At 42.7% G+C, this 27,159-nt stretch overlaps 1 protein-coding gene across 1 annotated transcript in view; it reads right to left on the minus strand.

The window, feature by feature from the left end:
- The window catches only part of RAD54B (RAD54 homolog B), a 170,980-nt gene that overhangs the window by 78,076 nt on the left and 65,745 nt on the right, over positions 1-27,159 (minus strand). Inside the window, exon 4 of the mRNA XM_073631973.1 lies at positions 5,009-5,203. Within this exon, the coding sequence (XP_073488074.1) occupies positions 5,009-5,203 (195 nt within the window). The remainder of the gene's footprint in view (positions 1-5,008; positions 5,204-27,159) is intronic.

The following is a 27,159-nucleotide window of genomic DNA, read 5'->3' on the forward strand; positions in this document are numbered from 1 at the left end:
TTTGCTACAGGGTTAGTGCTATGGAACCAGGTGGGATATTGTTTATGGGGCAAGTGTGGAATCGCGTCTGATCTAAAATGGGTTTCCTGTAAGAGAAGGATTTGGGTTCGTAATTTATGAAAATGATAGAGTATATGTCTTCTCTTCTCTGGGGTGTTGAAGCCCCTGCAATTTAAGGAGGAGACTTTAAGGGAGATAGGGGTCGCCATTGCTAGTTCGGTTTAGGGGGGCAACTAGAGGGGGTATGGTCGAGGCCCACTGTCCCAGGGGTAAAGGGAGGGTGGGAGAAAGAGGGACGTAAGTAGAAGAGATAGGGGAAAGAAAGAGAATAGAAACAGAGACAGTAGAGATCAGAGGCCAAGGTGGCCGTACTAACAATGTTGAAATCAACATAACAGCTGAAACCGCTGAGGGAGCTGTAAACCCTAAGGGTGGGGGTCGCGGTCAGAGCAGCCAAAACCTTTTTAAACACTCAAGGTGCAGTAGCTAGACCGAAAGCAGAGCTACAAACCGAAAATTAAGATTTTCTACCTTAAAAAGTAAATATTTCTAGTGAGCGGGGAAATAGGCCCATGGAGGTATGTACCCTTGACATTGTTCGACGTAAAAAGTTCTCCTCCTTGTAAGATGGAGACAACTGATTGGATTGACTACATGCGAAAAAGATCGGATATTCAGGAACCGGTTTAGATTCCTGAGATCCAAAATGGGTTTGACATCTCCATTCGATTTTGCCGTGAAAAAAGGTTTGAATAAATGCTCAACTCCAGCTCTTTCATGGGGACCAGCATGACCACTCTTTGCTAAAGTATGGTCTAATGCTAGAAGAGAGACTTCTTTTTCTCTGGATCTTAGGAACGTTTGATCTGAGAAAACAAGGAGGCTTTAGTATCTTGTTTGTAGGTTTCTTTTGTCCCTGAGGATTACCTCTTGAACTTGACAGCGGAAGCCGTCGTGACTGCCTGGAGGCTGATGCCCCTGGCACTGGAGAAGGAGCTTGTTTAAATGAAATACATTTATTCCTTTTCTTAAATGGCAAAGGGGTACCTTTCCACTAGAAATTCTTTGGATTAATTATCCAAGATATCACAAACAGCTGTTCACCGCAAAAAGGAAAAACCAGCCAGGAGTTTTTTTATATATATGACGCTTTGGCTGACCAATTATTCAACCATAGTATTCTATACATATGTACCAGCCCAGCGAAAGGCGTGAGGCCTGAAGATAGAATCTCTCATAGCGTCTATTGCCAAAATAAAACTACTAGGAGCTTGCCAGAACCTGGGCCTGCTGAACAAGGATAACTTTGAGCACTTGTTTAAAACTGGTCTCTCAAGGATTTGACATATACCAATTACAGTCAGCACAGGCTGAGACACTCAACTTGTCAGGAAAACAATATATGTTTTTTTTTTTTTTAACCACTTAAGTCCAGGACCATTTGGCTGCCCAAAGACCAGAGCACTTTTTGCGATTCGGCACTGTGTCGCTTTTACTGACAATTTTGCGGTCGTGCGACGTGGCTCCCAAACAAAATTGACGTCCTTTTTTCCCCACAAATAGAGCTTTTTTTGGGGGGTATCTGATCCCCTCTGCGGTTTTTATTTTTTGCGCTATAAACAAAAATATAGCGACAATTTCGAAAAAAAAAACCACTTTTTTTACTTTTTGCTGTAATAAATATCCCCAAAAAATGAATAAAAAAAATTTTTTTTCCTCAGTTTAGGTCGATATGTATTCTTCTACTACTTCTATTTTTTTTGGTAAAAAAATTGCAATAAGCGTTTATTGATTGGTTTGCGCAAAAGTTATAGCGTCTACAAAATAGGGGAAAGTTTTATGGCATATTTTTTTTTTTTTACTAGTAATGGCGGCGATCAGCAATTTTTTATCGCAACGGCGGACAGATTGGACACTTTTGCCGCAATTTCGGGAGCATTCACATTTATACAGTGATCAGTGCAATTAAAAATACATTGATTACTGTGTAAATGTGACTGGCAGTGAAGGGGTTAACCACTAGGTGGCGCTGCAGGGGTTAAGTGTGTCCTAGGGAGTGATTCTAACTGTGGGGGGGAGGGCTATGTGTGACACAACACTGATCACCGCTCCCGATTACAGGGAGCGGTGATCAGTGTCCTCTCACTAGGCAGATTGGGGAAATGCTTGTTTACATCAGCATTTCCCCATTCTTCCTCTCTGTGAGACGTTCGCGGGTATCCCTGCGGACATCGGGTGTGTGGGACCGTCGCCCGCAAACCGCTTCTTAAAGGACAAGGTACATTTACGTTAATCTGCCTGTACGTGCCCTTCTGCCAACGTATATCGGCGTGAGCCGGTCGGTAAGCGGTTAATAGGAATTCCAACTCTTTATCCGTTGGATCCATAGGTATTTAAGCATTGTCTGCCGGACAAGTCAAACTTTAATCAGAAGATATAGCAGCGTCAATTTCTGGTATCTTCCACCTTTAGAAAGTTTTTTTCTTCCATAGGATAAAGTGTGAAAAACTTTTTAGGAGGGAAAAAATGCTTATCTGCGTGATCCCACTCAGAATACATGAACTTTCCCAACAATGAATGGCAGGAAAGGCATGCACAGCTTTGAGGAGGCTTTAGTGAACTCAAAACACTCAGGACACTCAGTTAAGGGTAGCATAAAATGTGGAGCAGACCAATTAAGTAAGAAATTGCACCCACAATGTGAAGCTGATCCTCCGCATATGATCCCTCAGAAGAAGAGTCATCAGCCTGTTCATGGTCCTCTGAGAGAAAACATCTTCTCCCGCCCCCAGATACTCAGTTTGAGGGTCCTAGGGTAATGGAATGGAATTTGTCGCATTTTATCCCAATCTGGGATGCGATTAAAGTCGCTAACCTTTTTCTCATCCTATCATGGCTGAGAAAAAACCTTTTTAGAAATATAAGCAGAGGCTGCAGTGTTGTAAACAGTTGCAAACATTCCATGGCCCTTGAAGGCTCACTCTGACCAGCCACCCCCTCTCAGGGGAGGATGACATTGCAGAGATAAGTTCTAGGCTGTCAGAGGTTGAGGGAGATGCCTTTAGCCCTCTTTTGGGGTGTTTCTAGCCACACTTCCGACCATAGCCCGATGCACAAAAGCAGAGGTACTACCAGAAGGATCGCATCCACTGCCGCTGCTATTAATGCTAATAGTAAATGTGTCAAAATAGGAATGCCTGTAAATAGGAATGCCTGTGTCAACAAACCTTTTTTATGTCCCTCTTTGCTCTTGTGTCCCTGCGACAACTTGCAGCCAGCATAAATGGAGTTTTTTTTAAAACATACTCCCACACTGGACGTTGGAGGACGCCAACGTCACGCTAAGCCCCGCCCCCTCGTCGTATCGCGCCCCCTCCTCTTTTTCAGAAGAGAGCTTTCCCGCGCAAGCGCGGGCCTCCAATCCAACGGGATCGGCTTGTGTATGAGGGAGGGATGAGAGGAGGAAACCTGAGAACCGCCGCCATGCAGGGGCAGTGGAAGAAAACGGCATCGCCGATCGTTTTAGCTCTCCCCTTCCCTGTGAAGAGGGGGAGAGCTTAGCCCAGGTGGGGGGTGTCTGGTGGAAGCAAAACCCCCAAAACTCACCGGAGGTCTGAGCTGCTCGCCGGAGGTAAAGAGCCTGCTGCTTCCTGATAAAGCGTGAGCTCTGACAAAAACATGAGAAGGTACGTGCTCCATACAGCCCCCAGTGGTGACACTTAGGCATGACAACATTAACTTTTTTTTTTTTTTTTTTAAAGGAGACATTTCATAAGAAAAATTTAAAAATTCCTTAGAAAAACTCCACTTACCTTAACCGCCACAGGGTTTTCTGTGGTAAAACCAACAGATCCAATCTTCACCCTTCATAGTGGGTTCCGTTAACAAACCTTCAGGAATCGGGGACCCTCAGGGAACCCACACTCCTGGACCTGTAATAGCACCCCGCCAGTAAAACTTTATGGCTTAAAATACCAAAGTACTGGATTCCGGGGTCCAGCTCACTAAAAAGAGAAGCGTTACAGACAAAACCTTGTTTCTTCTGCCACGAGGCCTAAAAGACACTTTGAATGGATGCGGCTGCATAGCTAGCCCCAGCAAGGATTGCTCAGTGGAGCTCAGCACAGCACATCTTCACTCGTGACCAACACCTTAGACACTGGCGAAAAAACGGAGGTACTCCCGGTATGGGAGGGGTTAGATAGGGAGGCAACTTCCTGTTTAGGGTGTGCCAGTGTCCAGCACTTGAAGGTGGCCTATAACCACATAGTAACTACTATGGCTCTGTGTCCCGTGATGTACGATTAAAGAAAACAATCTTGAATGGTGATATGTCAGGGGACTGCTTTACGGGGATTACATACGGCCTGATCTGAGCATCACTGAAATGAGTGGTGGGGTGAGAAAAATGACAGAGGCTCTTAAAAAGCAACTGGTTTGAAAAACACTCTAGAAATCTGACCAATTAGGCAGCAAAAAATATAAGTAATGGAGGCTACCATCTTACACATCCCCCATCCCTTCTTCACAGGGATCTTCAACTGTGATAGTTCTCCCTTAGACACTTATGTTTTGGTAGTCATTTGCATAGATACATGGTATGATTCTCTACCAACAGCAACTGTCATGTTTTAGCATCGTTGATCATTCCAACTGTGAGCACTTTCACTATCATTTCATTTTACTACATGCACATTTGCTTTGTAAAATACACACACAAAAAACAAAACAAAACACTGATCTGAAAAAAAAAAAACACGTGGTTGGGAATATTAATCTCTGCAAAAGTATAAATATTCATCCATGACCAATTTTTCCCATGCTTAGGTTTAAGCATACAGGGCCACTAGGTGGCGCTGTAACTGTTTGTTTGCAAATTATGTTTTATCCAACTTCTGTATCACAAGCGATACACTTGCCCTCTTATTTGGAAAATATATGAATGAAGAGTAATTTAGGTTTTACTGATGATCAAAAACACGAAACCAAAAGAATTCAAAAAAGGTACCTTTCCCAATATCTTTGCCTTCCATATCCTTTAAGGTCACTGATCTCCCTCTGGCAATGAGAACAGCATCTCCTTCCCATTTCTTATGCTTCTTCTTGGATGCCTTGCACCATACCACACTGAAATACTTCACAAGGGAACTGGCCTCTCCTTCCTCCTGCGCTTTTTTGGGTATCGTCTGGTCCACTAAGTGCACTGAAGATGCAGATAATAGAAGAGACTCATTTACAAGGTTAACCAATAGAACAATATCCACCACAAATCTGATTTACAAAATACAGAGACCTATTAAACACAATGCTCTATTCTACTGGGAAATATAAATTGCGGATGAATACAGAGGGATTTATTTACAAAAACCGGAGTGCGCAAAATCTGGCACAGCTCTGTATAGAAACCAACCAGCTTCCAGGTTATTTTTTTTTTTGTCAAAGCTTAATTGAACAAGTTGAAGTTAAAAGCTGATTGGCTGCTCTGCAGAGCTGCACCAGATTTTGCATTCTCTAGTTTTAGAAAATCAACCCCAGAATGCGTACATGTGAACCTAAAGTACACCTCTGGCCCAAACACCTAAACACACAGCTGCCAAAAGATTTGGTAATATTTGTGAAAGCCTTAGGGAGAAAATGACAGTCAAGCACTCAAACGCAACCAAGGACAAACTCCATTTGTGGACAGTGATCAGATTTTCTTAAAGTAGAACTAAAGGCAAAACTTTTTTTTCCAACTTTGAACAGAGTAGAGAAGGGTTATAACCCGCCATGTTTTTGCATGTTGAACATGGTTACACCTTGAATATCTTAGTTTTATCAGTATGGCCGCTATACGGGTTTATTTTAAATTAGCGATAACCTACATTTGGAAGGCTGTTTGCAGTTATCAAAAATGTATTACTGCCTTCACAAAAAACAAAAAAAAACAAAGCTCTTTTGACAAACATCAATAATATACAATTCTCATTAAAAACAGCTAATAATCATAAGAAATGCCTACTATACAATACGATGATAGAAAATAGTTTGGATATTGCAAGGTAGAGACTCCAAAATCGTACTTTATGGGAGGTCTTTAAGGGGGGGATGATGGATGATGGATGATGATGAAGCCCTTTGAACCCTGAAGTTAAAAATGACTGCTGTTCGTGTGTTGAGAAGGAATATTCATGTTAAAGTATAAATGTTAAAGTGGTTGTAAAGGCTGAAGGTACAAAACATCTTCTTTGTGCAGCTCCCCCTGCCCCCAATACTCACCTGAGCCCCCTCTCGATCCAGCAATGTTCACGTAACAATTAGAAACAATGGCCTTGAAATGACAGAGCTTAATTCTTTTAGGATCCGTGGGTGGATGCCATCTGGTCCACGTGCTTTTATCCACCTTTATTCTGTCTTAATATTTCTGGACCATATCACTTTTGAGCCATTTTGGATCATTTGGGGCTGTGTCACTACCACCCCCATTATGGACATGAGCTCCCTCATGTTCCTTTTTATACACAGAGCAGAAGAAAGTATTTAATAAATTTGCCTTCTCTTTGTCCCCAGTTCACCCACTCTAGATTATTTTGTAGGGATGCGCCGAAATTTCGGCCGCCGAAACATATCGGCCGAAAATGGCCTTTTCAGCAATTTGCCGAAAGAGAAAAAAGGCCGATAATGCTGCAGAAAATGGGGCGGGGCCTGGAGTGGTGCTCCGCCCCCCGCTACTGGTGCCGCCCATTATGAGGGTGTCGTATAGTGCAGAAGAGAGAGGAGAGCCGCCGCCTGGTTGATTAGAGCGCCGGGAACATCACTGCTTTAATTTCAATAGCTGTGTGTTCTCGCCGTGCGCCGTCACATACAGCCCCTCCCCCTTGTCCGGGGAACTTTAATAGACTGATCACCCGTCCCAGGATCTTCCCCTGCACAGGTAGGCTGCACTGGGGACACACAGGTTGGCTGCATCTGACGGGCACTGGTGAGGCTGGATTGATCTCTTATATCATGTCTGCAGTCTCTGACCATCTCCTGTATCATGTCTGCAGTCTCTGACCATCTCCTGTATCACGTCTGCAGTCTCTGACCATCTCCTGTACCATGTCTGCAGTCTCTGACTGTCTACTGTATCATGTCTGCAGTCTCTGACCATCTCCTGTATCATGTCTGCAGTCTCTGACCATCTCCTGTACCACGTCTGCAGTCTCTGACCATCTCCTGTACCACGTCTGCAGTCTCTGACCATCTCCTGTACCACGTCTGCAGTCTCTGACCATCTCCTGTACCACGTCTGCAGTCTCTGACCATCTCCTGTATCATGTCTGCAGTCTCTGACCATCTCCTGTGCCATGTCCCCAGTCTCTGGCCATCTCCTGTACCATGTCTGCAGTCTCTGACCATCTCCTGTATCATGTCTGCAGTCTCTGACCATCTCCTGTACCATGTCCCCAGTCTCTGACCATCTCCTGTATAAAAATATTTTTTAAAAACAGTCATTTTCGGTATCGGGCATTTTCGGTATCGGTTTTCGCCCTAGTGTATTTTTCATTTTCGGTATCGGCACCAAAAAAACCATTCCGTGCACCCCTATTATTTTGTAAAGGGCCTACATGCTCAGACCTGACCTTTTTACTATTAATATATTTGAAGAATTTTTGGGGGTTTGTCCTACTATCTTTTGCAATCTGTCGTTCGTTTTGAATTTTTGCATCTTTGATTTCTTTTTTACATATTGTTACATTCTTTGTAACAGTTAAACGATGAGAGCATTCCTTAACCACTTCAGCCCCGGAAGATTTGGCTGCTGAATGACCAGGCCATTTTTTGCGATTCGGCACTGCACTGCTTTAACTGCACCCAAACAAAATTGAAGTCCTTTTTTCCCACAAATAGAGCTTTCTTTTGGTGGTATTTGATCATCTCTGCAGTTTTTATTTTTTGGGCTATAAACAAAAAAAAAGCGACAATTTTGAAAAAAACACAATATTTTGCACTTTTGCTATAATAAATATCCCATTTTTTCTCAGTTTAGGCCGATATGTATTCTTCTACATATTTTTAGTAATAAAAATCGCAATAAGCATATATTGATTGGTTTGCGCAAAAGTTATAACGTCTACAAAATAGGGGATAGATTTATAGCATTTTTATTATTTTTTTTTTTTACTATTAATGGAAGCGATCTGCGATTTGTATCAGGACTGCGACATTATGGCGGACACATTGGATACTTTTTACACATTTTTTGGGACCATTGGCATTTATACAGCGATCAGTGCTATAAAAATGCACGGATTACTGTAAAAATGTCACTGGCAGGGAAGGGGTTAACACTAGGGGGCGATCAAGAGGTTAACTGTGTTCCCTGTGTGTTTCTAACTGTGGGGGGAGGGGACTGACCTAGAGGAAATGACAGCTTGTGATTCCTAGCTATTAGGAACTCATGATCTGTCTCTCCTCATAGAACAGAACAGGGATTTGTGTGTTTACACACACACACACGTCCCTGTTCTGCCTCTCGTGCCCGTGATCGCTCGTGGCCGGCAGTCATCGTGACCGTTGGCCACGAGCATCGGCACCCCCACAGTGCAGTGGTGCGCGCCTGCTATCCCGCTTAAAAGAGCCGACTCGTAGCTATGACGGCTCACGGGATTGTGCCGACCTGCCACAGTATAATGAGGGCAGCTGGTCGGCAAGCGGTTAATTTTTATATTTTTTAAAAGCTTTTTTTATTATTTATAGCCATTTTAACTTTGGCCGTGAGCCACATGAGTTTAAAAGGCTAAAATTAACCTACTGCCCATGGGAATATACTTTGCATACTTTGTTTACATACAGTCACTTTGAGGAATTCCCATCTCTTTTCTGTGTCCATTGATGCCAATATTCCCTCTCAGTTTAAGTCCTGGAGAGAAGCCCTCATCCTTGGAAAATTTGCTCTTTATCTTACCTGTATGTGTTTGTTGCTTACAGCTAACATTAAATAAACTCATGTTATGGCCACTGCTACTAAGATGTTCTTTTATATGAATATTGTTAATAAGCTTTGCATGGTTTGAGATTACCAGGTCCAGCAGAGCTTCATTCCTAGTCGGGGCCTCAATAAACTGGACCATAAAATTGCCTTGTAATAGGTGTATAAAGGTTTGCCCTTTATTTGTCCCAGCAGTGCCATTACTTCAGTCAATTTCTGGGTAGTTAAAATCCCCCCGCTATTATCACTGTCCCAGCCCTTGCAGCCCTTTCCATCTGTGCAGGGAGCTGAGTCTCCACCTCTTCATTAACACTGGGAGGTCTATATCAAACTCCAATGATAACCTTTGTAGTACGCACACCCATGTACAGTTCCACCCATAATGCTTCAGACTCATCACACTCTTCATCAACTAGGTCTTCTTTCACACTCCCTTTGAGATCACTTCTCACATAGAGACAGACACCACCACTCCTCCGTTTTAACCTTCATTTCCAAAATAGAGCATTGCCAGGAATATTAATAGCCCAGTCAGGAGAAAAATGAAGCCAAGATTCAGCAATAACAATTAGATCATAGTTCTCCTAGGTGCACCAGAGCTTCCAACTCTCCTATTTTGCTTGTCAGACCTCTGGCATTGGTGAACAAACACTTTTATTGTCACATTTTGCAAACGTATGTTGCATCTTTTTTTTAATTTAGTACAAATAGTACCATTTCAAATGGTTGTTTGTAACATAGGAACCTTCATATTATCTGCCATAACCCTCCCCTCATCTTTCCCCATTCAACGCACCAATAGGAGCTGACCCCTGTCTGACCTGTCTGCCCCATTATAATCTAATTCCCCCCCCCCCACAATCCTAGTTTAAATAATCCTCCAGCCTTCGCATAAACCTCTCCCCAGCACAGTAGACCTCCTTCCATTTAGGTGAAAACCATCTTTAGCATATAGGTTTCACCCCAATGAAAAGTCAGCCCAGTGCCCTAAAAACCCAAATCCCTGCTTCTTACACCAGGTCTTTAGCCATGCATTCAGCTCTCTAATCACCCCCTGCCTTTCCTGTGTTGCGCATGGCACAGGCAATATTTCTGAGAATATCACCTTGGAGGTCCTTCCCTTCAACTTGCAGCCTAGTTCTTTAAATTGGTTCTTAAGAAGCCTCCACCTTCCATATAGTCGGTCATTGGTTCCAACATGGACCAAGGCAGCTGGGTCATGCCCAGCCCCACCCAGTAATTTATCAACACGGTCCACCACATGCCGAACCCTGGCACCAGGGAGACAGCAAACCATTCAGTTGAGGCGATCCCGGTGACAAATTATTCTATCAGTCCTTCTGATTATAGAATCCCCTATTACCACCAACTATCTAGGCTTACCTGCACTCCCTTCACCACCCCTACTAGATGGGCTGCTCTCCCGGCTGTTAGGGGGAGCAGTGACATCTAGGGCTGCCACCTCTGAGCTTGATACCCCCACATCTTCACCCAACTTGGTGAATCTGTTAGGGTGCTCAAACCCAGGGGTGGCCTTCCTTTTCTGTGAGCCCCTATTACTCCTAACTGTATTAACCCATCTTCCTACCTGATAATCATGACTTACCCCTCCCACCCTCCCCATTAGCTGAGAGGACCCTTTTCAAGGTTATCTGTTCTGCCCAGTGTTGCAATTTGCTCCTCCTGGTCTCTAATGAGAGCTTCCTGAAGGGCAACCAGCTCACATCTGTCGCAGCAGTATCCATCCTGGAGCTCCATTGTTGCATACATGTGGTGCACTGCACACTGCACAAATACTTCAATCTTGCTAACCCCCATTTTTTCAGTTACAATAATATTACTAACAAGAAATTTTAGATGTTACTTACAGGTTTGCTGACTCCTGTTATAACCTCCTGTTTTAAACTCTGGTTTTTAACTCACCACTTAGTCAAGTTCCACTTGGTCAGAGTTCCAGTATAACTGCAGTTGCGTGTGGACTTCTGACACGCAATAAAACAGTACCTGTCTAGAGATTATGAGATTTTCCCAGGGAGTTGCAATCATTCTGGAAACACCAGGAACATGCGAGAATTACCCCAAAAATGTGCTCTTTGTCTAGAATTCTGGGCACCATATAGCCTCCTGCCAGAATGTTTTCCACTAAGCCAGGCCAGACTGGGGGCGGGTCTTAAAAAAAAAAAAAAAAAAAAAAAAAAAAGCTATTTAACTGAGCTGAAAGTTTAGCTTGAGATCAGTTTGTGCTTTTATTCCTCCAAGTCAATTTAATTGCATGACAAAGGTATAATAAATGCATCATAAACACCCACATACATAAAGTAAGCGCATAGTCACAGTGCTACCTAGTGACACAGCCCCGAATGATCCACAATGGCTCAAAAGTGATATGGTCCAGATGGCATTCACCCACGGATCCTAAAAGAATTGAGCTCTGTCATTTCAAGGCCACTGTTTCTAATATTTAGGGACTTGTTAATGACTGGAATGGTACCGCTGGATTGGTGCAGGGCCAATGTGGTGCCCATATTTAAAAAGGGATCAAAGTCTTTACCAAGTAACTATAGACCTGTTAGTTTAACTTCTATAATAGGGAAGATACTGGAGAGTTTAATAAAAGACCACATAGACGATTTCTTGCTGGAAAAAAATATTTTAGGCAACAGACTGGATTCATGAAAGACAGAAGTTGTCAAACAAACCTGATTTCTTTTTATGAGGAGGTAAGTCAAACCTTGGACAGAGGGGTGGCTGTGGACGTGGTATACCTGGATTTTGCAAAAGTGTTTGACACAGTTCCCCACAAACGGCTCATGTGTAAGGTAAAGTCTACAGGCTTGGAAAGATCAATTTGTAAATGGATAGAAAACTGGCTAAAAGACAGAATTCAGAGAGTAGTGGTTAATGATTCCTACTCTGAATGGTCTAAGGTTATCAGCGGTGTACCCCAAGGTTCAGTGTTGGGATCCTTACTTTTTAATATGTTTATAAATTATATAGGGTCTGAGATTAAAAGTAACATTTCTGACTTTGCAGATGACACTAAGCTATGCAGTGGAATAATGTCCTTACAGGATGTCTCCAATTTACAAGCCGACCTCAATGCACTGTCTAATTGGGCGACTAAGTGGCAAATGAGGTTTAATGTTGATAAATGTAAAGTTATGCACTTGGGGGCTAAAAATATGCATGCATCATACATACTAGGTTGACTACAACTGGGGGAATCAATGGTGGAGAAGGATCTGGGGGTTTTGGTAGATCAATAATAACATCCAATGCCAAGCTGCGGTTTCCAAAGCGAGCAAAGTCCTTTCTTGTATTGAGAGGTTTGGACTCCAGAGAGAGAGATATTATTTTGCCCCTGTACAAATCGTTAGTAGGACCTCGTCTGGAATATGCAGTTCAGTTTTGGGCACCAGTTCTCTAAAAGGATATTGGGGAACTGGAGAAAGTGCAGAGAAGGGCAACTAAACTAATCGGAGGCATCAAGCAGCTCAGCTATGAGGAAAGATTAGAGGAACTGAATTTATTCTCTCTTGAGAAGAGGAGATTAAGGGGGGATATGATCAACATGTACAAATACATAAGTGGTCCATATAGTGAACTTGGAGTTGAGTTTTTCACTTTAAGGTCATCACAGAGGACAAGGGGGCACTCTGTATGTTTAAAGAAAAAAAGATTTTGTCTCCAAAAACGGAAAGGTTTCTTCACAGTAAGAGCAGTGAAAATGTGGAATAGACTCCCTCCAGAGGTTCTTCTGGCCAGCTCAGTAGATTGCTTTAAAAAAGGCCTGTATTCTTTCCTAAATGTACATAATCTAACTGGGTACAAAACTTAATAGGTAAAGTTGATCCAGGGAAAAGCCAATTGCCTCTCGGGGGATCAGGAAGGATTTTTTTCCCCTGCTGTAGGAAATTGAAGCATGCTTTGCTGGGGGTTTTCGCCTTCCTCTGGATCAACTGTGGGTATAGGATTGTGTATACGAGATTTTTTTTTTTTGGTTGAACTAGATGGACTTGTGTCTTTTTTCAACCCGACTAAACTATGTAACTATGTACCTCCGATCACAAAAGGCAGGAGACTAGTAGCAAGGTCTCCAGATAAAAGTGTACAGTAGTACCTTGAAATACGAGCATAATTCATTCCAGAAGCATGCTTGTAATCCAAAGCACTCGTATATCAAAGCGAGTTTCCCCATAAGAATCAATGGAAACTCAGATAATTTGTTCCACAGTTACCGCTGGTATATGCAGTACTGTATGTGGCCAGAGGTGCGGGGGCGCCAGAGACACTCGGGAACAGTGTCTCCGAGCGTCACCGGCGCCCCCGCACCTCTGGTCACATGTGGTACTGCACACCATAGCGGCTTAAATCCTGCTCGTCTTGCGAGACAACGCTCGCAAATTGAGTCAGGATTTCTTTCAAAATATAGTTCGTATTGCGAAGTGCTCGTATCCCGCGTTACTTGCAATCAGAGGTTTTACTATATTTGTAATCACCAACTTCTATACGAGGCTGCCCATCCAAAATAAATGGGCTCTATGCAAAAGAAGTTTTAGTAAGAAAATAGACATCTATGCCTGTCCCGGACAGCATCTTCTAAGATTTCAGGGCAAAGAAGAAAAATCAGTTTGGGATAAATTCATTAAATGTGGTCTTCCTTACTAAGGCCACTTTCACACTTGTGCGACTTTTCCTGAGACTTTGGACATCAGAGTTGCATGACCAGTCAAACACCATGATTCCCATTTATATCTGTGCGACTTCAAAGTAGTCCCTGTACTACTTTGGTCTGACTTTGATGCAAGCTGAGGTCCATAGACCAAGTTTACACAGGCAAAAATCGCACAACTTTCAAGTCACTGCAGTTTGAAAGGGGCCTAAGGCTCCATTCACACTTGTGCGACTTGTCATGCAACTCTGGACATAAAAGTTGCACAAGTCATTCCTCGTGTCTTACAATGATACCCATTCATATATGTGCAACTTAACCACTAGCCGACCTGCCGCCGTCATACTGCGGCAGGTTGGCTCTCCTGGGCAAATCGCTGTAGCTGTACGTCGGCCCTTTAAATAGGCTTAGCAGGCACGTGCGCCCGCCACGTGACGTAGGAGCTGATGTCAGTGCCCGGAGGCCGCGATGTCCACCATGCACCTGCGATCGCTCATGAAAGAGAGAGGAGAGGTGTCAGGGAGGAGAGAGATCTGCTTTTTCTAGTGATTAGAAACAGCGATGTCTCTCTACTCCCAGTCACTACACTGCCCCCACAGTTAGAAACAACTCCCTAAGACACACTTAACCCCTTGATTGCCCCCTAGTGTTAACACCTTCCCTGCCAGTGACATTTATACAGTAAATCAGTGGCTTTTTTTTTTTTTTTTAGCTCCGATCACTGTATAAATGTTGCTGGTCCCAAAAGTGTCAAAAGTGTCTGATCTGTCCGTCACAATGTCGCAGTCCCGCTAAAAATAAAGAATAATAAAAATGCCATAAATCTATCCCCCATTTTGTAGATGCTATAACTTTTGAGAAGAGTTAAAAAGGGCGGGTCGTTGCTGTCCTGAAAGACTCCTGGAAAACAAGTTACCGGTAAATCTAACTTGAATTTTCCCTAAACGTTTTTCAGGACAGCACCTGAGAGGATAATCAAGACTTTCCAACTAGGGAGGGACAACAGCCTGCAGGACCTTTCTGCCAAATTCCTGATCACAGGCTGACAGAAGATCCAGTCGGACAAACGTTAGATAACTTGACCACGTAGCCGCCTTACAAATTTGATCTAGGGTAGCACCAGCTTTTTCTGCCCATTTAGTGGCCAGAGCTCTAGTAGTGTGCGCTCGAATTCCCGGCGGGGAAGACAAACCCATCTGGGAATAAGCTTCTGAAATGGCTGATTTTAGCCATCTAGCAATTGACCCCTTTGATGCTTGTGGCAGCCCTTTCTTTTGCCAGAAAAAAGAACACATAAAGAGTCTGAAGACCCAAAGTCCCTTGTTACTTCCAAGTAATGTAATACAATTTTTCTTACATCTAAGTTAAGGAATAAATTTCTCCTTTTTTCCAGAAGGATTTGAACAAAAAGTTGGCAGGTTGATTTCCTGCGACCAATTATGAACTGACACTACTTTTGGCAAAAACCCTGGATCTGTTTTAAGTACAATCCTGTCTGGGTAAATAAATAACAAAAAAATAAGGTAAATAAATAACAAAAAAGGTTCCTTTACAGATACAGCGTGTAGTTCACTGATTCTTCTTGCGGACGTAACTGCAACTAAGAATAACGTTTTAAGAGTTCAAAACGGTTCAAAAGGATCTTTTGTGAAGGCTTGCAAAACTACTGACAGGTCCCATTTAGGAAAAAGTTTAGTAGGAGCTGGTCTGGACCTAGTAAGTGCCTTAAAGAATCTTGTAACCAAAGGAACTGAAGAAATTGGTCTTTCTAGGTATACTCCCAGGGCAGCCACTTGCACTTTAAGAGTGCTAATCGCAAGACCTTTGTCCGCTCCATTTTGTAGAAATTCCAAAATCTTCTAAGGTTCTGTTTGATGAACGACACCAAAAGTTGTAGACTCTCCAAACTTTAGCGTAAATATCTCTAGTTACTTTCTTTCTACTGGCGAGTAAAGTGGATACTAGAGGCTCGGACAATCCTTTGTTCCTCAGATAGCAGGCGGTGAGACTTAATCTGGCTATATCTGGGTGGTATACTGGGCCTTGTAGTAGTAAGTCCTGTCTGAGAGGAAGCTGCCAGAATGGTTTGACTGTCATTTGTAGGATGGAGGAAAAACCGGCTCTTTTCGGCCAGAACAGAGTGATCAGAATTATTGACACTTTTTCCTTTTGTATTTTCCTCAACACCAGTGGAATTAGTTAAAAGGGGGGGAAGGGATAGCCCAGATGAAAGTATCAGGGATGTGCCAAGGCATCTATGCCTAGTGAGCCGCTGTCTCTGTGCATAGAAAAGAACTGAGGGAGCTGAACGTTTTCTTTTGATGCAAACAAGTCCACTTGTGGACGCCCCCACATCCTGGTGATCAATGAAAATATTTCCGGATTCAAGCTTCTGCTTCCTGAATTTTTTGTCTGCTGAAGTCTGCTATTTTGTTTAGCTTGCTTTTGAGGTGCAGTGCTGACAGGGAGAGTAAATGCTTCTCTGCCCACTCCGGGATTTCTGATGACAGCAATAGAAGAGCCTTGCTTCTTGTGCCCCCCTGTTTGTTCAGGTATGCCACGGTAGTGGCATTGTCTGTTAGAATCTGCACATGGGACCCCTGGAGGTTTGGAGAGAAGGCAGCCAATGCTAGGACGACTGTTTTTAACTCCCTCCAGTTTGAGGACCTTCATGCTTTAGATCGGGACCAAATTCCCTGTGCTATATTTTGATCCCAATGAGCCCCCCATCCCCAACTGCTGGTGTCTTTCGGGACTCTTTTTTCTGTCAGAAAAGTCCATAGTAAACCCTTTGACAAAACTGACTTCACCACCAAAGGGTCCTCTTGACCCTAGTGAGGAAGTTTACTTTTGTGTCTAAAAGGTTTCTGGGCTGTGATCCCAAACCTTTAAGAGAAAACTCTGGAGGGGCCTGAAATGGAGCCTCGCCCATTGAATGGCCGACATTGTCGAAGTTAGAGTTCCCAGGGCTGACATAATCTTTTTGATTGATATCTCCTGGTTTGTTTGTAGCCTGGCTACTACGCTCATGACTGTTTTTCTTTTCTTCTGGAAGAAAAAAAACTTTTGTTCTACAGAATCTATTTCATAACCTAGAAACTGAACTTTCTGAGCTGGATTGAAATTTGATTTTTGTAGGTTCACAATCCAGCCCAAGGCTTCCAAATGATTGCAGGCCTTGGCCAGGTATACCTGCAATTTTTCTTTGGAAGGGGCAAAGAAGAGGAGGTCATCCAGATAAGGAAATACCGCAATTCCTTGCAGTAGGAAAGGAGCAAGAGCTTCCGCCATTATTTTTGTAAATGTTCGTGGGGCGGATGAAAGACCAAAAGGGAGGGCCATGAATTGTAGATACAGCACCTCCTTCCCCATATTTATTGCCAGCCTGAGGTACTTTTGAGACTGAGAGGCTATAGGCACATGCAGGTACGCATCTCTTAAGTAGATTGATGTCATGAACCATCCCTTGACTAAGATTTCTGACCAAAAAAAAAGTCCATGCAGAATCTCCTGTATCGGACTGACCTGTTTAAAAGTTTTAAGTTGAGAATGAGACGAAAGCTTCCAGACGGTTTCTTTATCAGGAAAATATGGGAGTAGAAACCCCGATAACATTCCTCTGGGGATACCTAAATCACAACTCCCTGTTGCATCAGATCCCCTAACAAGTTCTTCATGGCTAGGGCCTTTGTTGTGTCCCCTGGCAGGTTTGTTACAATAGTATCTTTCTGGAGGAAGGTCCAAAAGTTCTATTTTGTATCAGTGGGCCAGCATGTCTAGAATAAATGGGTTTTCTGTCATGCTTGCCCAGTGAGGAAGGCATTTCTGAAGCCTTCCTTCCACTGGCAATGACGAGTCATTGTGGTTTATTGGTTGGCGCAAGAGGATGGAAAATGATATTCCCTCTGCCTTTGCCCCTTTGTCTTGACCAATTCCTTCTCTTCTCTTGGGGCCTATCGCCCTGTTCCTGAGTTTTTTGAGGTCGAAAAAGCAGCTTAACTGGCTGCTTCTTCTTTTTAACAGGAAAAGATTTATTTTTATCAGCTGTCCTATCTAAAACTGAATCTGGATCAGGACCGAATAAAAGATCTCTCGTAAATGGGATTCTACATAATTTACTTTTAGACGCTGCGTCCCCTGGCCAGGTCTTCAGCCATAGGGCTCTTCTGGCTGAATTAGTTAAGGCCGCGCATCTAGCTGACATCATTATTGATTTTGCAGATGCATCAGAAATGTAAGCCACAGCTGCTGCTAGGATTGAAAAAGAATCTCCTGCTTGGGTGAATCTGCTATAATGTGGGCTTTTAGCCGATTTAGCCAGAACTCCATGTATCTAGAAAAACAGGTAGTAGCCATAGCCAGTTTGAGGTTGCCCATGATAGATTCCCAAGTCTTTTTAAGCTGTTGATCCATCCTTTGGTCCATGGGATCTTTTAATATTCCCATGTCTTCGAATGACAAGTCGGTCGATCTTGAAACTTGGTAAAATTCCGTGCCCAATATAGGAACTTTGTTCCAAAGCGCCTCTGGGTCTTCATTAAACAGGAAGCGTCTTTTATGCGCTCTTGGGAAAAAAGTTTTGTTCTCTGGATCCACCCATTCCTTTTTGATGGCTTCAGAGATTACTGAATGCACAGGGAAAGTGCAACTTTTGTTTCACTAAGTCCTGCGTACATTTGGTCATGCAGCGATAATTCTTTATTTTCTTCACCTAAACCCAATGTTGCATAGACTGCTTTCAACAGACTGTCTACTTGTTCTAAGGACAGTTTGCATCTTCTGCCCCTTCTTCTCTTCCCTGGAGTGAGAGGGGGAATGCTCCCCTTGGGTAGGAGGACCAGCTTCAACCTCCAGCGCTGGGATTAAATTGTGAGCCCTGAGAGGATCCTGAGTAGCAATTGGTTGACTCAGGGATGGTGTTGTAAGAGAATAGCGAAAAGATTGGATAGTAGCATCTAGCTCTTTCTTAACTGATGTGATTAAATCGCTGCATGCAGAAGAATATTCTCCCTTAACTAAGGAGTCAATGCAAATTTGACACAAAGTTTTCTTCCAACCCACTAGTAATTTTGTTTTACATGAGGGACATCTCTTTTTGATTGTTGGATCAGAGCTCTTAGCCTGCCAAAAAACGACAAAAAAGAGCACCAGAGCATCCCAGTGAGTCAAACCTGCCTCCTAACGGGCTCACCACAGGTGCACAGGTAGTACAACAGCCAACTCCCTGTGCCCATACAGGCCCCAGCCACCAGGGGGAAAAAAAATCCAAAGGGAGAAGCACCACAGTATACATGGTAGACTCCCCATACCCCTTAACCTGGGCCTTGCTGGTGCCTGTGCCTGTCCCACTTGCTGCTGCCACAGAGTCCATCTTGGTGCTGCTTGTTAGTGGCTTAGTTCTGGAGCAGTGTTAATTTTGTCCATTAAAACATTTTAGTCGACTAAATGAATACTATTTTAGTTGACTAAAATACGACTAAAACTAAAACATTTGAGATGACTAAAACTAAAATGGCATTTTAGTCAAAAGACTAAAATGGGACTAAAACTAAAATGCCATTTTAGTCAAAAGACTACGACTAAAACTAAATTGAAATTTGACTTCAAAATTAACATTGGTCTGTAGTGCACGTTCATACCTCAATACCATAAATAATAACATATTAGATTTTTCACTCCAGCAGTATATGAGTTTGGAAATTGTAGAGAAATGTTAACTAATGCATTACACTTTAATTACACCCTTTATATTTTAGACAACTAAAATGAGTTTTAGTCGACTAAAATGTGCTGAAGATTTTAGTTGACTAAAACGTAGGACATTTTAGTCTACTAAAATCTACTGGAGATTTAGTCGACTAAAACTAAAACAATTGCAGAAGACTTAAATGTGACTAAATCTAAAATGCCATTTTAGTCCTAAGACTAAAACTAAATCGAAATTTGCTGCCAAAATTAACATTGTCCCGGAGTCCATCAGCGCCGCTGCACCGGACCTGAACCAGAATCGGAATATAGGCACCAGGACCGCTCCTCCCCTCTCCCCCTGCGTAGTTTCCGGCGGAAGACGCTGCGCCTGTTCCCCGGTGTCGCCCCTTGCCAGATACTTCATTTCCGACCGGCCGAGTCTCTACTCTGCCACAAAAATGTAACGCCAACATGCTGGTGAACCACGCGAAAGGCTGCCGCCGCCTAGGAGTGGCCCCAGAAACAGTCAAGCTCTCTCTGAGCTGAAGAGGAAGAAGGAGCTCACTTACCAGCTACCCTTGGTGCGGCATGGGAGGGGCGACTCTCTGGAGCCAAAAAGGTATGGTGAGATTGGCAGTCTGGCCTCTCAGGACAGCATCTAAGAGACCCTGACTCACACTAGGTGTTCCCTTGCCAGAGGAAACACAAAAACTGACGAGCTGTGGGGGGAAGCCTCCTTTTAAAATTTGGTGGAGTTGGCGTTTCCTGTTTCCTAGTGGGTGGAGCCACTCTCTCAGGTGCTGTCCTGAAAGACGTTTAGGGAAATAGGAGACAAAGATAAATAATTTCAGAACTTTTTCCACCTTTAATGTGACCTACAAACTGTACAATTCAATTGAAAAACAAAACCAAAATCTTTTAGGAGGGGGAAGTAAAAATAAAATAATGTGGTTGCATAAGTGTGCACACCTGTTTATAACTGGGGATGTAGCTGTGTTCAGAATTGAGAAATCACATTCAAACCCATGTTAAATAGGAGTCAGTACACACATGCCATCATTTTAAGTGCCTCTGATTAACCCCAAATAAAGTTCAGCTATTCTAGTAGATCATTCCTGACATTTTCTTAGTCGCATCCTACAGCAAAAGCCATGGTCTGCAGAGAGCTTCCAAAGCATCAGAGGGATCTCATTGTTAAAAGGTGACATTACCAAGAACTGGACGTCCTTCAAAAATTGATGAAAAGACAAGAAGAAAACTGGTCAGGGAGGCTGCCAAGAGTCCTACAGCAACATTAAAGGAGCTGCAGGAATATCTGGCAAATACTGGCTGTGTGGTACGTGACAACAATCTCCCGTATTCTTCATATATCTGGGCTAGGGGGTAGAGTGGCAAGACAGAAGCATTTTCTTACAAAGAAAAACATCCAAGCCCCAGCTTAATTTTGCAAAAACACATCTGAAGTCTCCCAAAAGCATGTGGGAAAATGTGTTATGGTCTGATGAAACCAAGGTTGAACTTTTTGGCCAAAATTCCAAAAGATATGTTTGGTGCAAAAACAACACTGCAAATCACCAAAAGAACACCATATCTACGGTGAAGCATGGTGGTGGCAGCATAATGCTTTGGGGCTGTTTTTCTTCAGCTGGAATAGGGGCCTTAGTCAAGGTACAGGGAATTATGAACAGTTCCAAATACCAGTCAATATTGGCACAAAACCTTAAGGCTTCTGCTAGAAAGCTGAACATGAAGAGGAACTTCATCTTTCAGCATGACGACAACCCAAAGCATACATCCAAATCAACAAAGGAATGGCTTCACCAGAAGAAGATTAAAGTTTTGGAATGGCCCAGCCAGAGCCCAGACCTGAATCTGTTTGAAAATCTGTGGGGTGATCTGAAGAGGGCTGTGCACAGGAGATGCCCTCCCAATCTGACAGATTTGGAGTGTTTTTGCAAAGAGTGGGCAAATATTGCCAAGTCAAGATGTGCCATGCTGATAGACTCATACCCAAAAAGACTGAGTACTATAATAAAATCAAAAGGTGCTTCAACAAAAGTATTAGTTTAAGGGTGTGCACACTTATGCAACCATATATTTTTATTTTTTTTATTTTTACTTCCGTCCACCTAAAGATTTCAGTTTGTTGTTCAACTGAGTTGTACAGTTTATAGGTCACACGATAAAAGGTGGAAAAAATTATCTCTCTTTGTCTCATTTGTTTACATCACAGAAACATGACATTTTAACAGAGGTGTGTAGACTTTGTATATCCACTATATATATATATATATATATATTTTAAACTTTTTATTGTTTCTAAGCCAGAGAGAGGCACAGAACCATGAACAATGAAAACAGCGGTTTAATTTGAAAACAAACCCAAGTGATCACTGACTGGCTCTGTCAGTATTCAGGCTGGGTTCACACTATTGCCAACTGGATGTGGCTTTCCCCGTATCCAATTTGCATGTCAGGAGATTGTGACCGGCTCTCACTGGAGCCGGTTTACACAGCTCCGGGATGGCTGCGAATTGCACAGGAGTCCTGTGCATCTGTCTTCTAGTCCGTTTCAGGTCCAAATTCAGCCAAAAATTCAGACCGAAAATCGGACCTAAAAATGGAGAACAGGGACGCACCGGACCCCTGCTGTGAGCCGCTCCCCGCATGGCAGATTGAACCCAGCCTCATATGATCAATAAGCGTGAAATACGTTGCAGAACAGGGAGCCATAGTAAGGAATGTTAATCTGCAGATTGCAGGGTTTAGGCATTAAAGAATGGCAAGCACAGACAACTTACTCTTCCAGGTGCCTGGCCTGGGAGATGAGCTTTTGCATGTTAGCAGCCTTCCTTGCTTTTAAACCACAGAAAACACAAGAAATAATTAGCCCAGGTTCCGAACAGCTTTTTCTTTTTCTTTTTTTTTTTTTTTTAACAAAGACATAGCCATTTTGCACAGTGCAACATTTAAAAGGTTTATTTTTATTCTTTTGAAACAAAATAGTTCATACAGTAATAAATCAAAAACCGAGATGTATTTAAAAAAAAAAAAACATGTAAACAAATTACATATAGAATATTACAAATTACAGTACACATTCCCTGCAGTCCCATTAAAGGAACCAGTCAAAAAAAAATCTAATAATTGTGAAATTTTTGTTTTTACATTATATCTTGACACTAGAAAAAAAATGGATGATGGACAGGACATTCTTTTCTAGTGTTTTCAGGATGTAATTACTGTAATAGTACATGGTCTGATTTTGTGACTAGTTCTCTTTAAATAAAGGTTCTCAGATAAAAACTTAAAATCTTAAATAGCTTAATATTGAACCACAGGTCGCAAAATCAAGACTTGATCATTTATCTATAAATTCTTATTTACAATATCATTATTTACCAATAACTTTTTAAATAATTACATAGGACAAGCAGCTCTGCTGGAAATCCAGCACTTTCCAGTTACGTATGTCTAGGAACAGCCTGTTCAGGGTGAGGAGAGAGAACAATGATACAGATACATTCAGCTATTCTGGCATTGGAGAACATATTTAAAAAAATTAATTAATTAAGTCGCCTTTAGAAAAATTAACTTGACTGTTGGGAAGTCAAGTATTGGCAGTGCCCAGAAAAACTCTGATGCTGGATGTATATGACTAGTGAAAAGAAGGAGGTAGGGATCTGAAACAAAGTGGGCTAAAATGATTGTAATATATACAGATCAGTTGAACAGGGATTTTTTTCAACACAACTGGAGTTACAAAGTGTAATCCATAAAAGCGATGGACTGAAATTTTTATCTATGATTCAGACTTGGAGAACCATCATGAGATAAATAATTTCTAAGCAATCCTTTTGACAATGCAAGCTGCCTGGGTTCAATGCCATCTGAGTCACCTGCCCAGAACAAGTATTGACACCAGCAGTTTCCATTTTTGTCCAACTTTCATTTGCTCCACGCCTGTTCTAGGCCTGTCATTTAGTAGTAATTACGCTAGAGACAGGCTACTACCCTTCTCAGAAAGAGGCCAGCAGTCGCAACCCATGTATTTGTGTACTTTAAACGTAAAGCCATACCTCTGATCTGGGTCAGTCTGCTTTCTACTGGTGTATGTGTCCTCATTGGGGAGATTCTCCCTCAGCATCATTGTGACTATGACCATTATGTTGGTGCACAAAGTCATTGAAAATCCAAAAACACACAGGAGATAAGAGGAAATCTTTAATGAATAAATCAGTTTCACTGAAAGCTGTTTTTAAGCAAACAATATACAGTAAGAACTTTGTTTAACCATTTGAAAACTGAAATGAATGTTTCAAAAACCAAACATTTTTAATGGGGACAAATCGACATTCATTTTCAATCATAGTCTTTGATTTTTATCATCACTAAGGATGGAAAATGTTTCTCGTTTTATACCTGAATGCAATTTCAAAGCAGCACCAGTGTGAACGGGGGCTTAATGGGTTCCTCGGTCAGGAAAAATCATAAGCTGCTCACACCGATGCAATTTTACACACGTTGTTTTAACATCCAACAATGTATGACAAGAGGATTACTATTTTTTTTTCTGAGGCCCATTCACACCCGTTCCTGTTCTACGCAGCTTGAAAAAAAGTACAGGTGCTTTTTCTCTGCGTGTGACAATGCACTTTTTTTGGATCCATAGACCTTAATGGGATTCCTTGAAATTGCATAAAAAATGTACACCTAGCCTCATTGTACTGTTTATGTGCTTCATCCAGAATTAGAACTCCAGGTTCACAAGCATCTGTTTTTTTTAAAGGATTACGATTGGTGTAGGTGTGTGTGTGTGTGTGTGTGTGTATGTATATGTATATATATATATTTATTAGCACCGGGTTGGAGCCTTTTCCTTAATTCTTCATGGCATAGATTCAACAAGGTGTTGGAAACTTTCCTCAGAGATTGTGGTCCGTATTGACATCACACAGTTGCTGGAGATCTGTCACTGTACATCCATGATGTGAATCTCCCATTCCAGCACATCCCAAAGGTGCTTTATTGGATTGAGATCTGGTGACTGTGGAGGACATTGGAGTACAGTGACCTCATTGTCATGTTCAAGAAACCAGTGGTGAGATGATTTGAGCTTTGTGACATGGTGCATTATCCTGCTAGAAGAAGCCATCATAGGATGGGTACATTGTGGATGGACATGGTCAGCAACAATACTCAGGTAGGCCGTGGCATTTAAAATATGCTCAAGTGGTACTAAGAGGCCCAAGAAAATATCCTCCACACCATTACACCACCACCTGAACCGTTGATACAAGGCAGGATGGATCCATACTTTTATGTTGTTTACGCCAAATTCTGAACCTACCATCTGAATGTCGCAAGTGAAATTGAGACTAATCAGGCCAAGCAACGATTGTCCAATTTTGGTGAGAGTGTGCGAATTGTAGCCTCAGTTTCCTATTCTTAGCTGACCGGAGCGGCACTCGGTTTGGTCTTCTGCTGCTGTAGCCCATCTGCTTCAAGGTTTAATGTGTTGTGCATTTAGGGATGGTATTCTGCATACATTGGTTGTAATAAGTGCTTTTATTTGAGTTACCGTTGCCTATCATCTCGAACCAGTCTGCCCATTGTCCTCTGACATCAACAAGACATTTTTATCCACATAATTGCCACTCACTGCATAATTTCATTTTTTTTGGACCATTCTCTGTAAACCCGAGAGATGGTTGTGCATGAAAATCCCAGTCAATCAGCAGTTTTAGAAATAATCAGACCAGCCCGTCTGGCACCAACAACCATGCCACATTCAAAGTCACTTAAATCTCCTTTCTTCCCCATTCTGATGCTCAGTTTGAACTTCAGCAAGTCGTCTTCACCACATCTAGAAGCGTAAATGCACTGAGTTGCTGTCATGTGATTGGCTGATTAGCAATTTGTGTTACCAAGCAATTGAACAGTTGTACCTAATAAAGTGGCCGATAAGCGTATATATGCAATATACTTATTAATTTAGGTAAACTTTGATTTGCATTATTCCTCCTCTGACTTCAAAAGCAACAAAAGAAACCTGTTTATTACATCTGAGAATCTATTCAAGTAGCAGGTCTGGACAAAATTTTTAACAGCTTTGATATGAAACTAGGTGACTCGATGTCATCAATAAATACTCTAACAAATGATTTTCCAGAAGGTCGCACAAACATTCAAACAAAGGTCTACCACGTATGAGTAGTTTAACAGGGTTTATCCCCTTGCTTTTAAATGATCTTCTACTTTTTGCTGTGTCTCTGTGACAGGAAGTAAAGGGAAATCCCCATAATGGGACACAGACTGAAAAAAAGAAAAGAAATGACATGCGCTTTCACAGCATCAGGAGAGGAGAGCTGGTAACCGGTAGGGATGAGCCGAACACCCCCCGGTTCAGTTCGCAGCAGAACATGCGAACAGGCAAAAAATTTGTTCAAACACACGAACACCGTCAAAGTCTATGGGACACGAACATGAATAATCAAAAGTGCTAATTTTAAAGGCTTATATGCAAGTTATTGTCATAAAAATTGTTTGGGGACCTGGGTCCTGCCCCAGGAGACATGGATCAATGCAAAAAGAAGTTTTAAAAACGGCCATTTTTTCGGGAGCAGTGATTTTAATAATGCTTCAAGTGAAACAATACAAGTGAAATATTCCTTTAAATTTCGTACCTGGGGGGTGTCTATAGTATGCTTGTAAAGTGGCGCATGTTTCCAGTGTTTAGAACAGTCCGAGAGCAAAATGACATTTCTAAATGGAAAAACAAACAGTCATTTAAAAGTACTTGCGGCTATAATGAACTGAAGGTCCCTGCAATACACATAAAAGTCATTGAAAAAAACAGCATGGGACTCCCCCACAGTCCATTACCAGGCCCTTTGGGTCTGATATAAATATTAAGGGGAACCCGGAACCAAAATTTTTTTTTAAATTGCGCGGGGGTCCCCCCAAATTCCATACCAGGCCCTTCAGGTCTGGTATGGATATTAAGGGGAACCCCGCGCCAACATTTTTAAAAAAGATGGCGTGGGGGTCTCCCTCAAAATCCATACCAGACCCTTCAGGTCTGGTATGGATTTTAAGGGAAACCCCGTGCCAATTTTTTTTTTTTGAAATGGCGTGGGGATCCCCCAAAAATCCATACCAGACCCTTATCCGAGCACGCAACCTGGCAGGCCGCAGGAAATGAGGGGGGGGGGAGAGCTCCCCCCCTCCTGAAGCGTACCAGGCCACATGCCCTCAACATGGGGAGTGTGCTTTGGGGTAGCGGCCCCCCCAAAGCACTTTGTCCCCATGTTGATGGGGACAAGGGGCCTCATCCCCACAACCCTTGCCCGGTGGTTGGGGGGGTCTGCGGGCGGGGGGGCTTATCGGAATCTGGAAGCTCCCTTTAACAAGGGGACCCCCAGATCCCGGCCTCCCCCCCTGTGTAAAATGGTAACGGGGTACAAATGTACCCCTACCATTTCACAAAAAAGTGTGAAAATGGTAAAAACGACAATACACGCCTTGGGACAAGTCCTTTATTAAAAAATAAAAATGTCCCGCAAAGTCCATTCATCTTCTTCTCTCGCTCCGACGGACCGAAAAAAAAAAAAACCACCGATTTGCCTCCATGGGAGGCACCCGCCGTAATGACTGGCCTCTCAGGTGACAGTTTTTATAACTGAGGGTGGGGCCACACGATGACGTTGCCGGGTGACCCCGCCCCCCTCTGACACATGGGGACATCCCTATGGCTTTCCCATAGCCCATGAGGCCCTTCTCCCCATCAACATGGGGACAAGGTGCTTTGGAGGGGCCACTACCCCAAAGCGTCCTCCCCATGGTG

Source organism: Aquarana catesbeiana, linkage group LG05, assembly GCF_042186555.1.
Source record: "Aquarana catesbeiana isolate 2022-GZ linkage group LG05, ASM4218655v1, whole genome shotgun sequence".
NCBI classification, from domain to species: domain Eukaryota; kingdom Metazoa; phylum Chordata; class Amphibia; order Anura; family Ranidae; genus Aquarana; species Aquarana catesbeiana.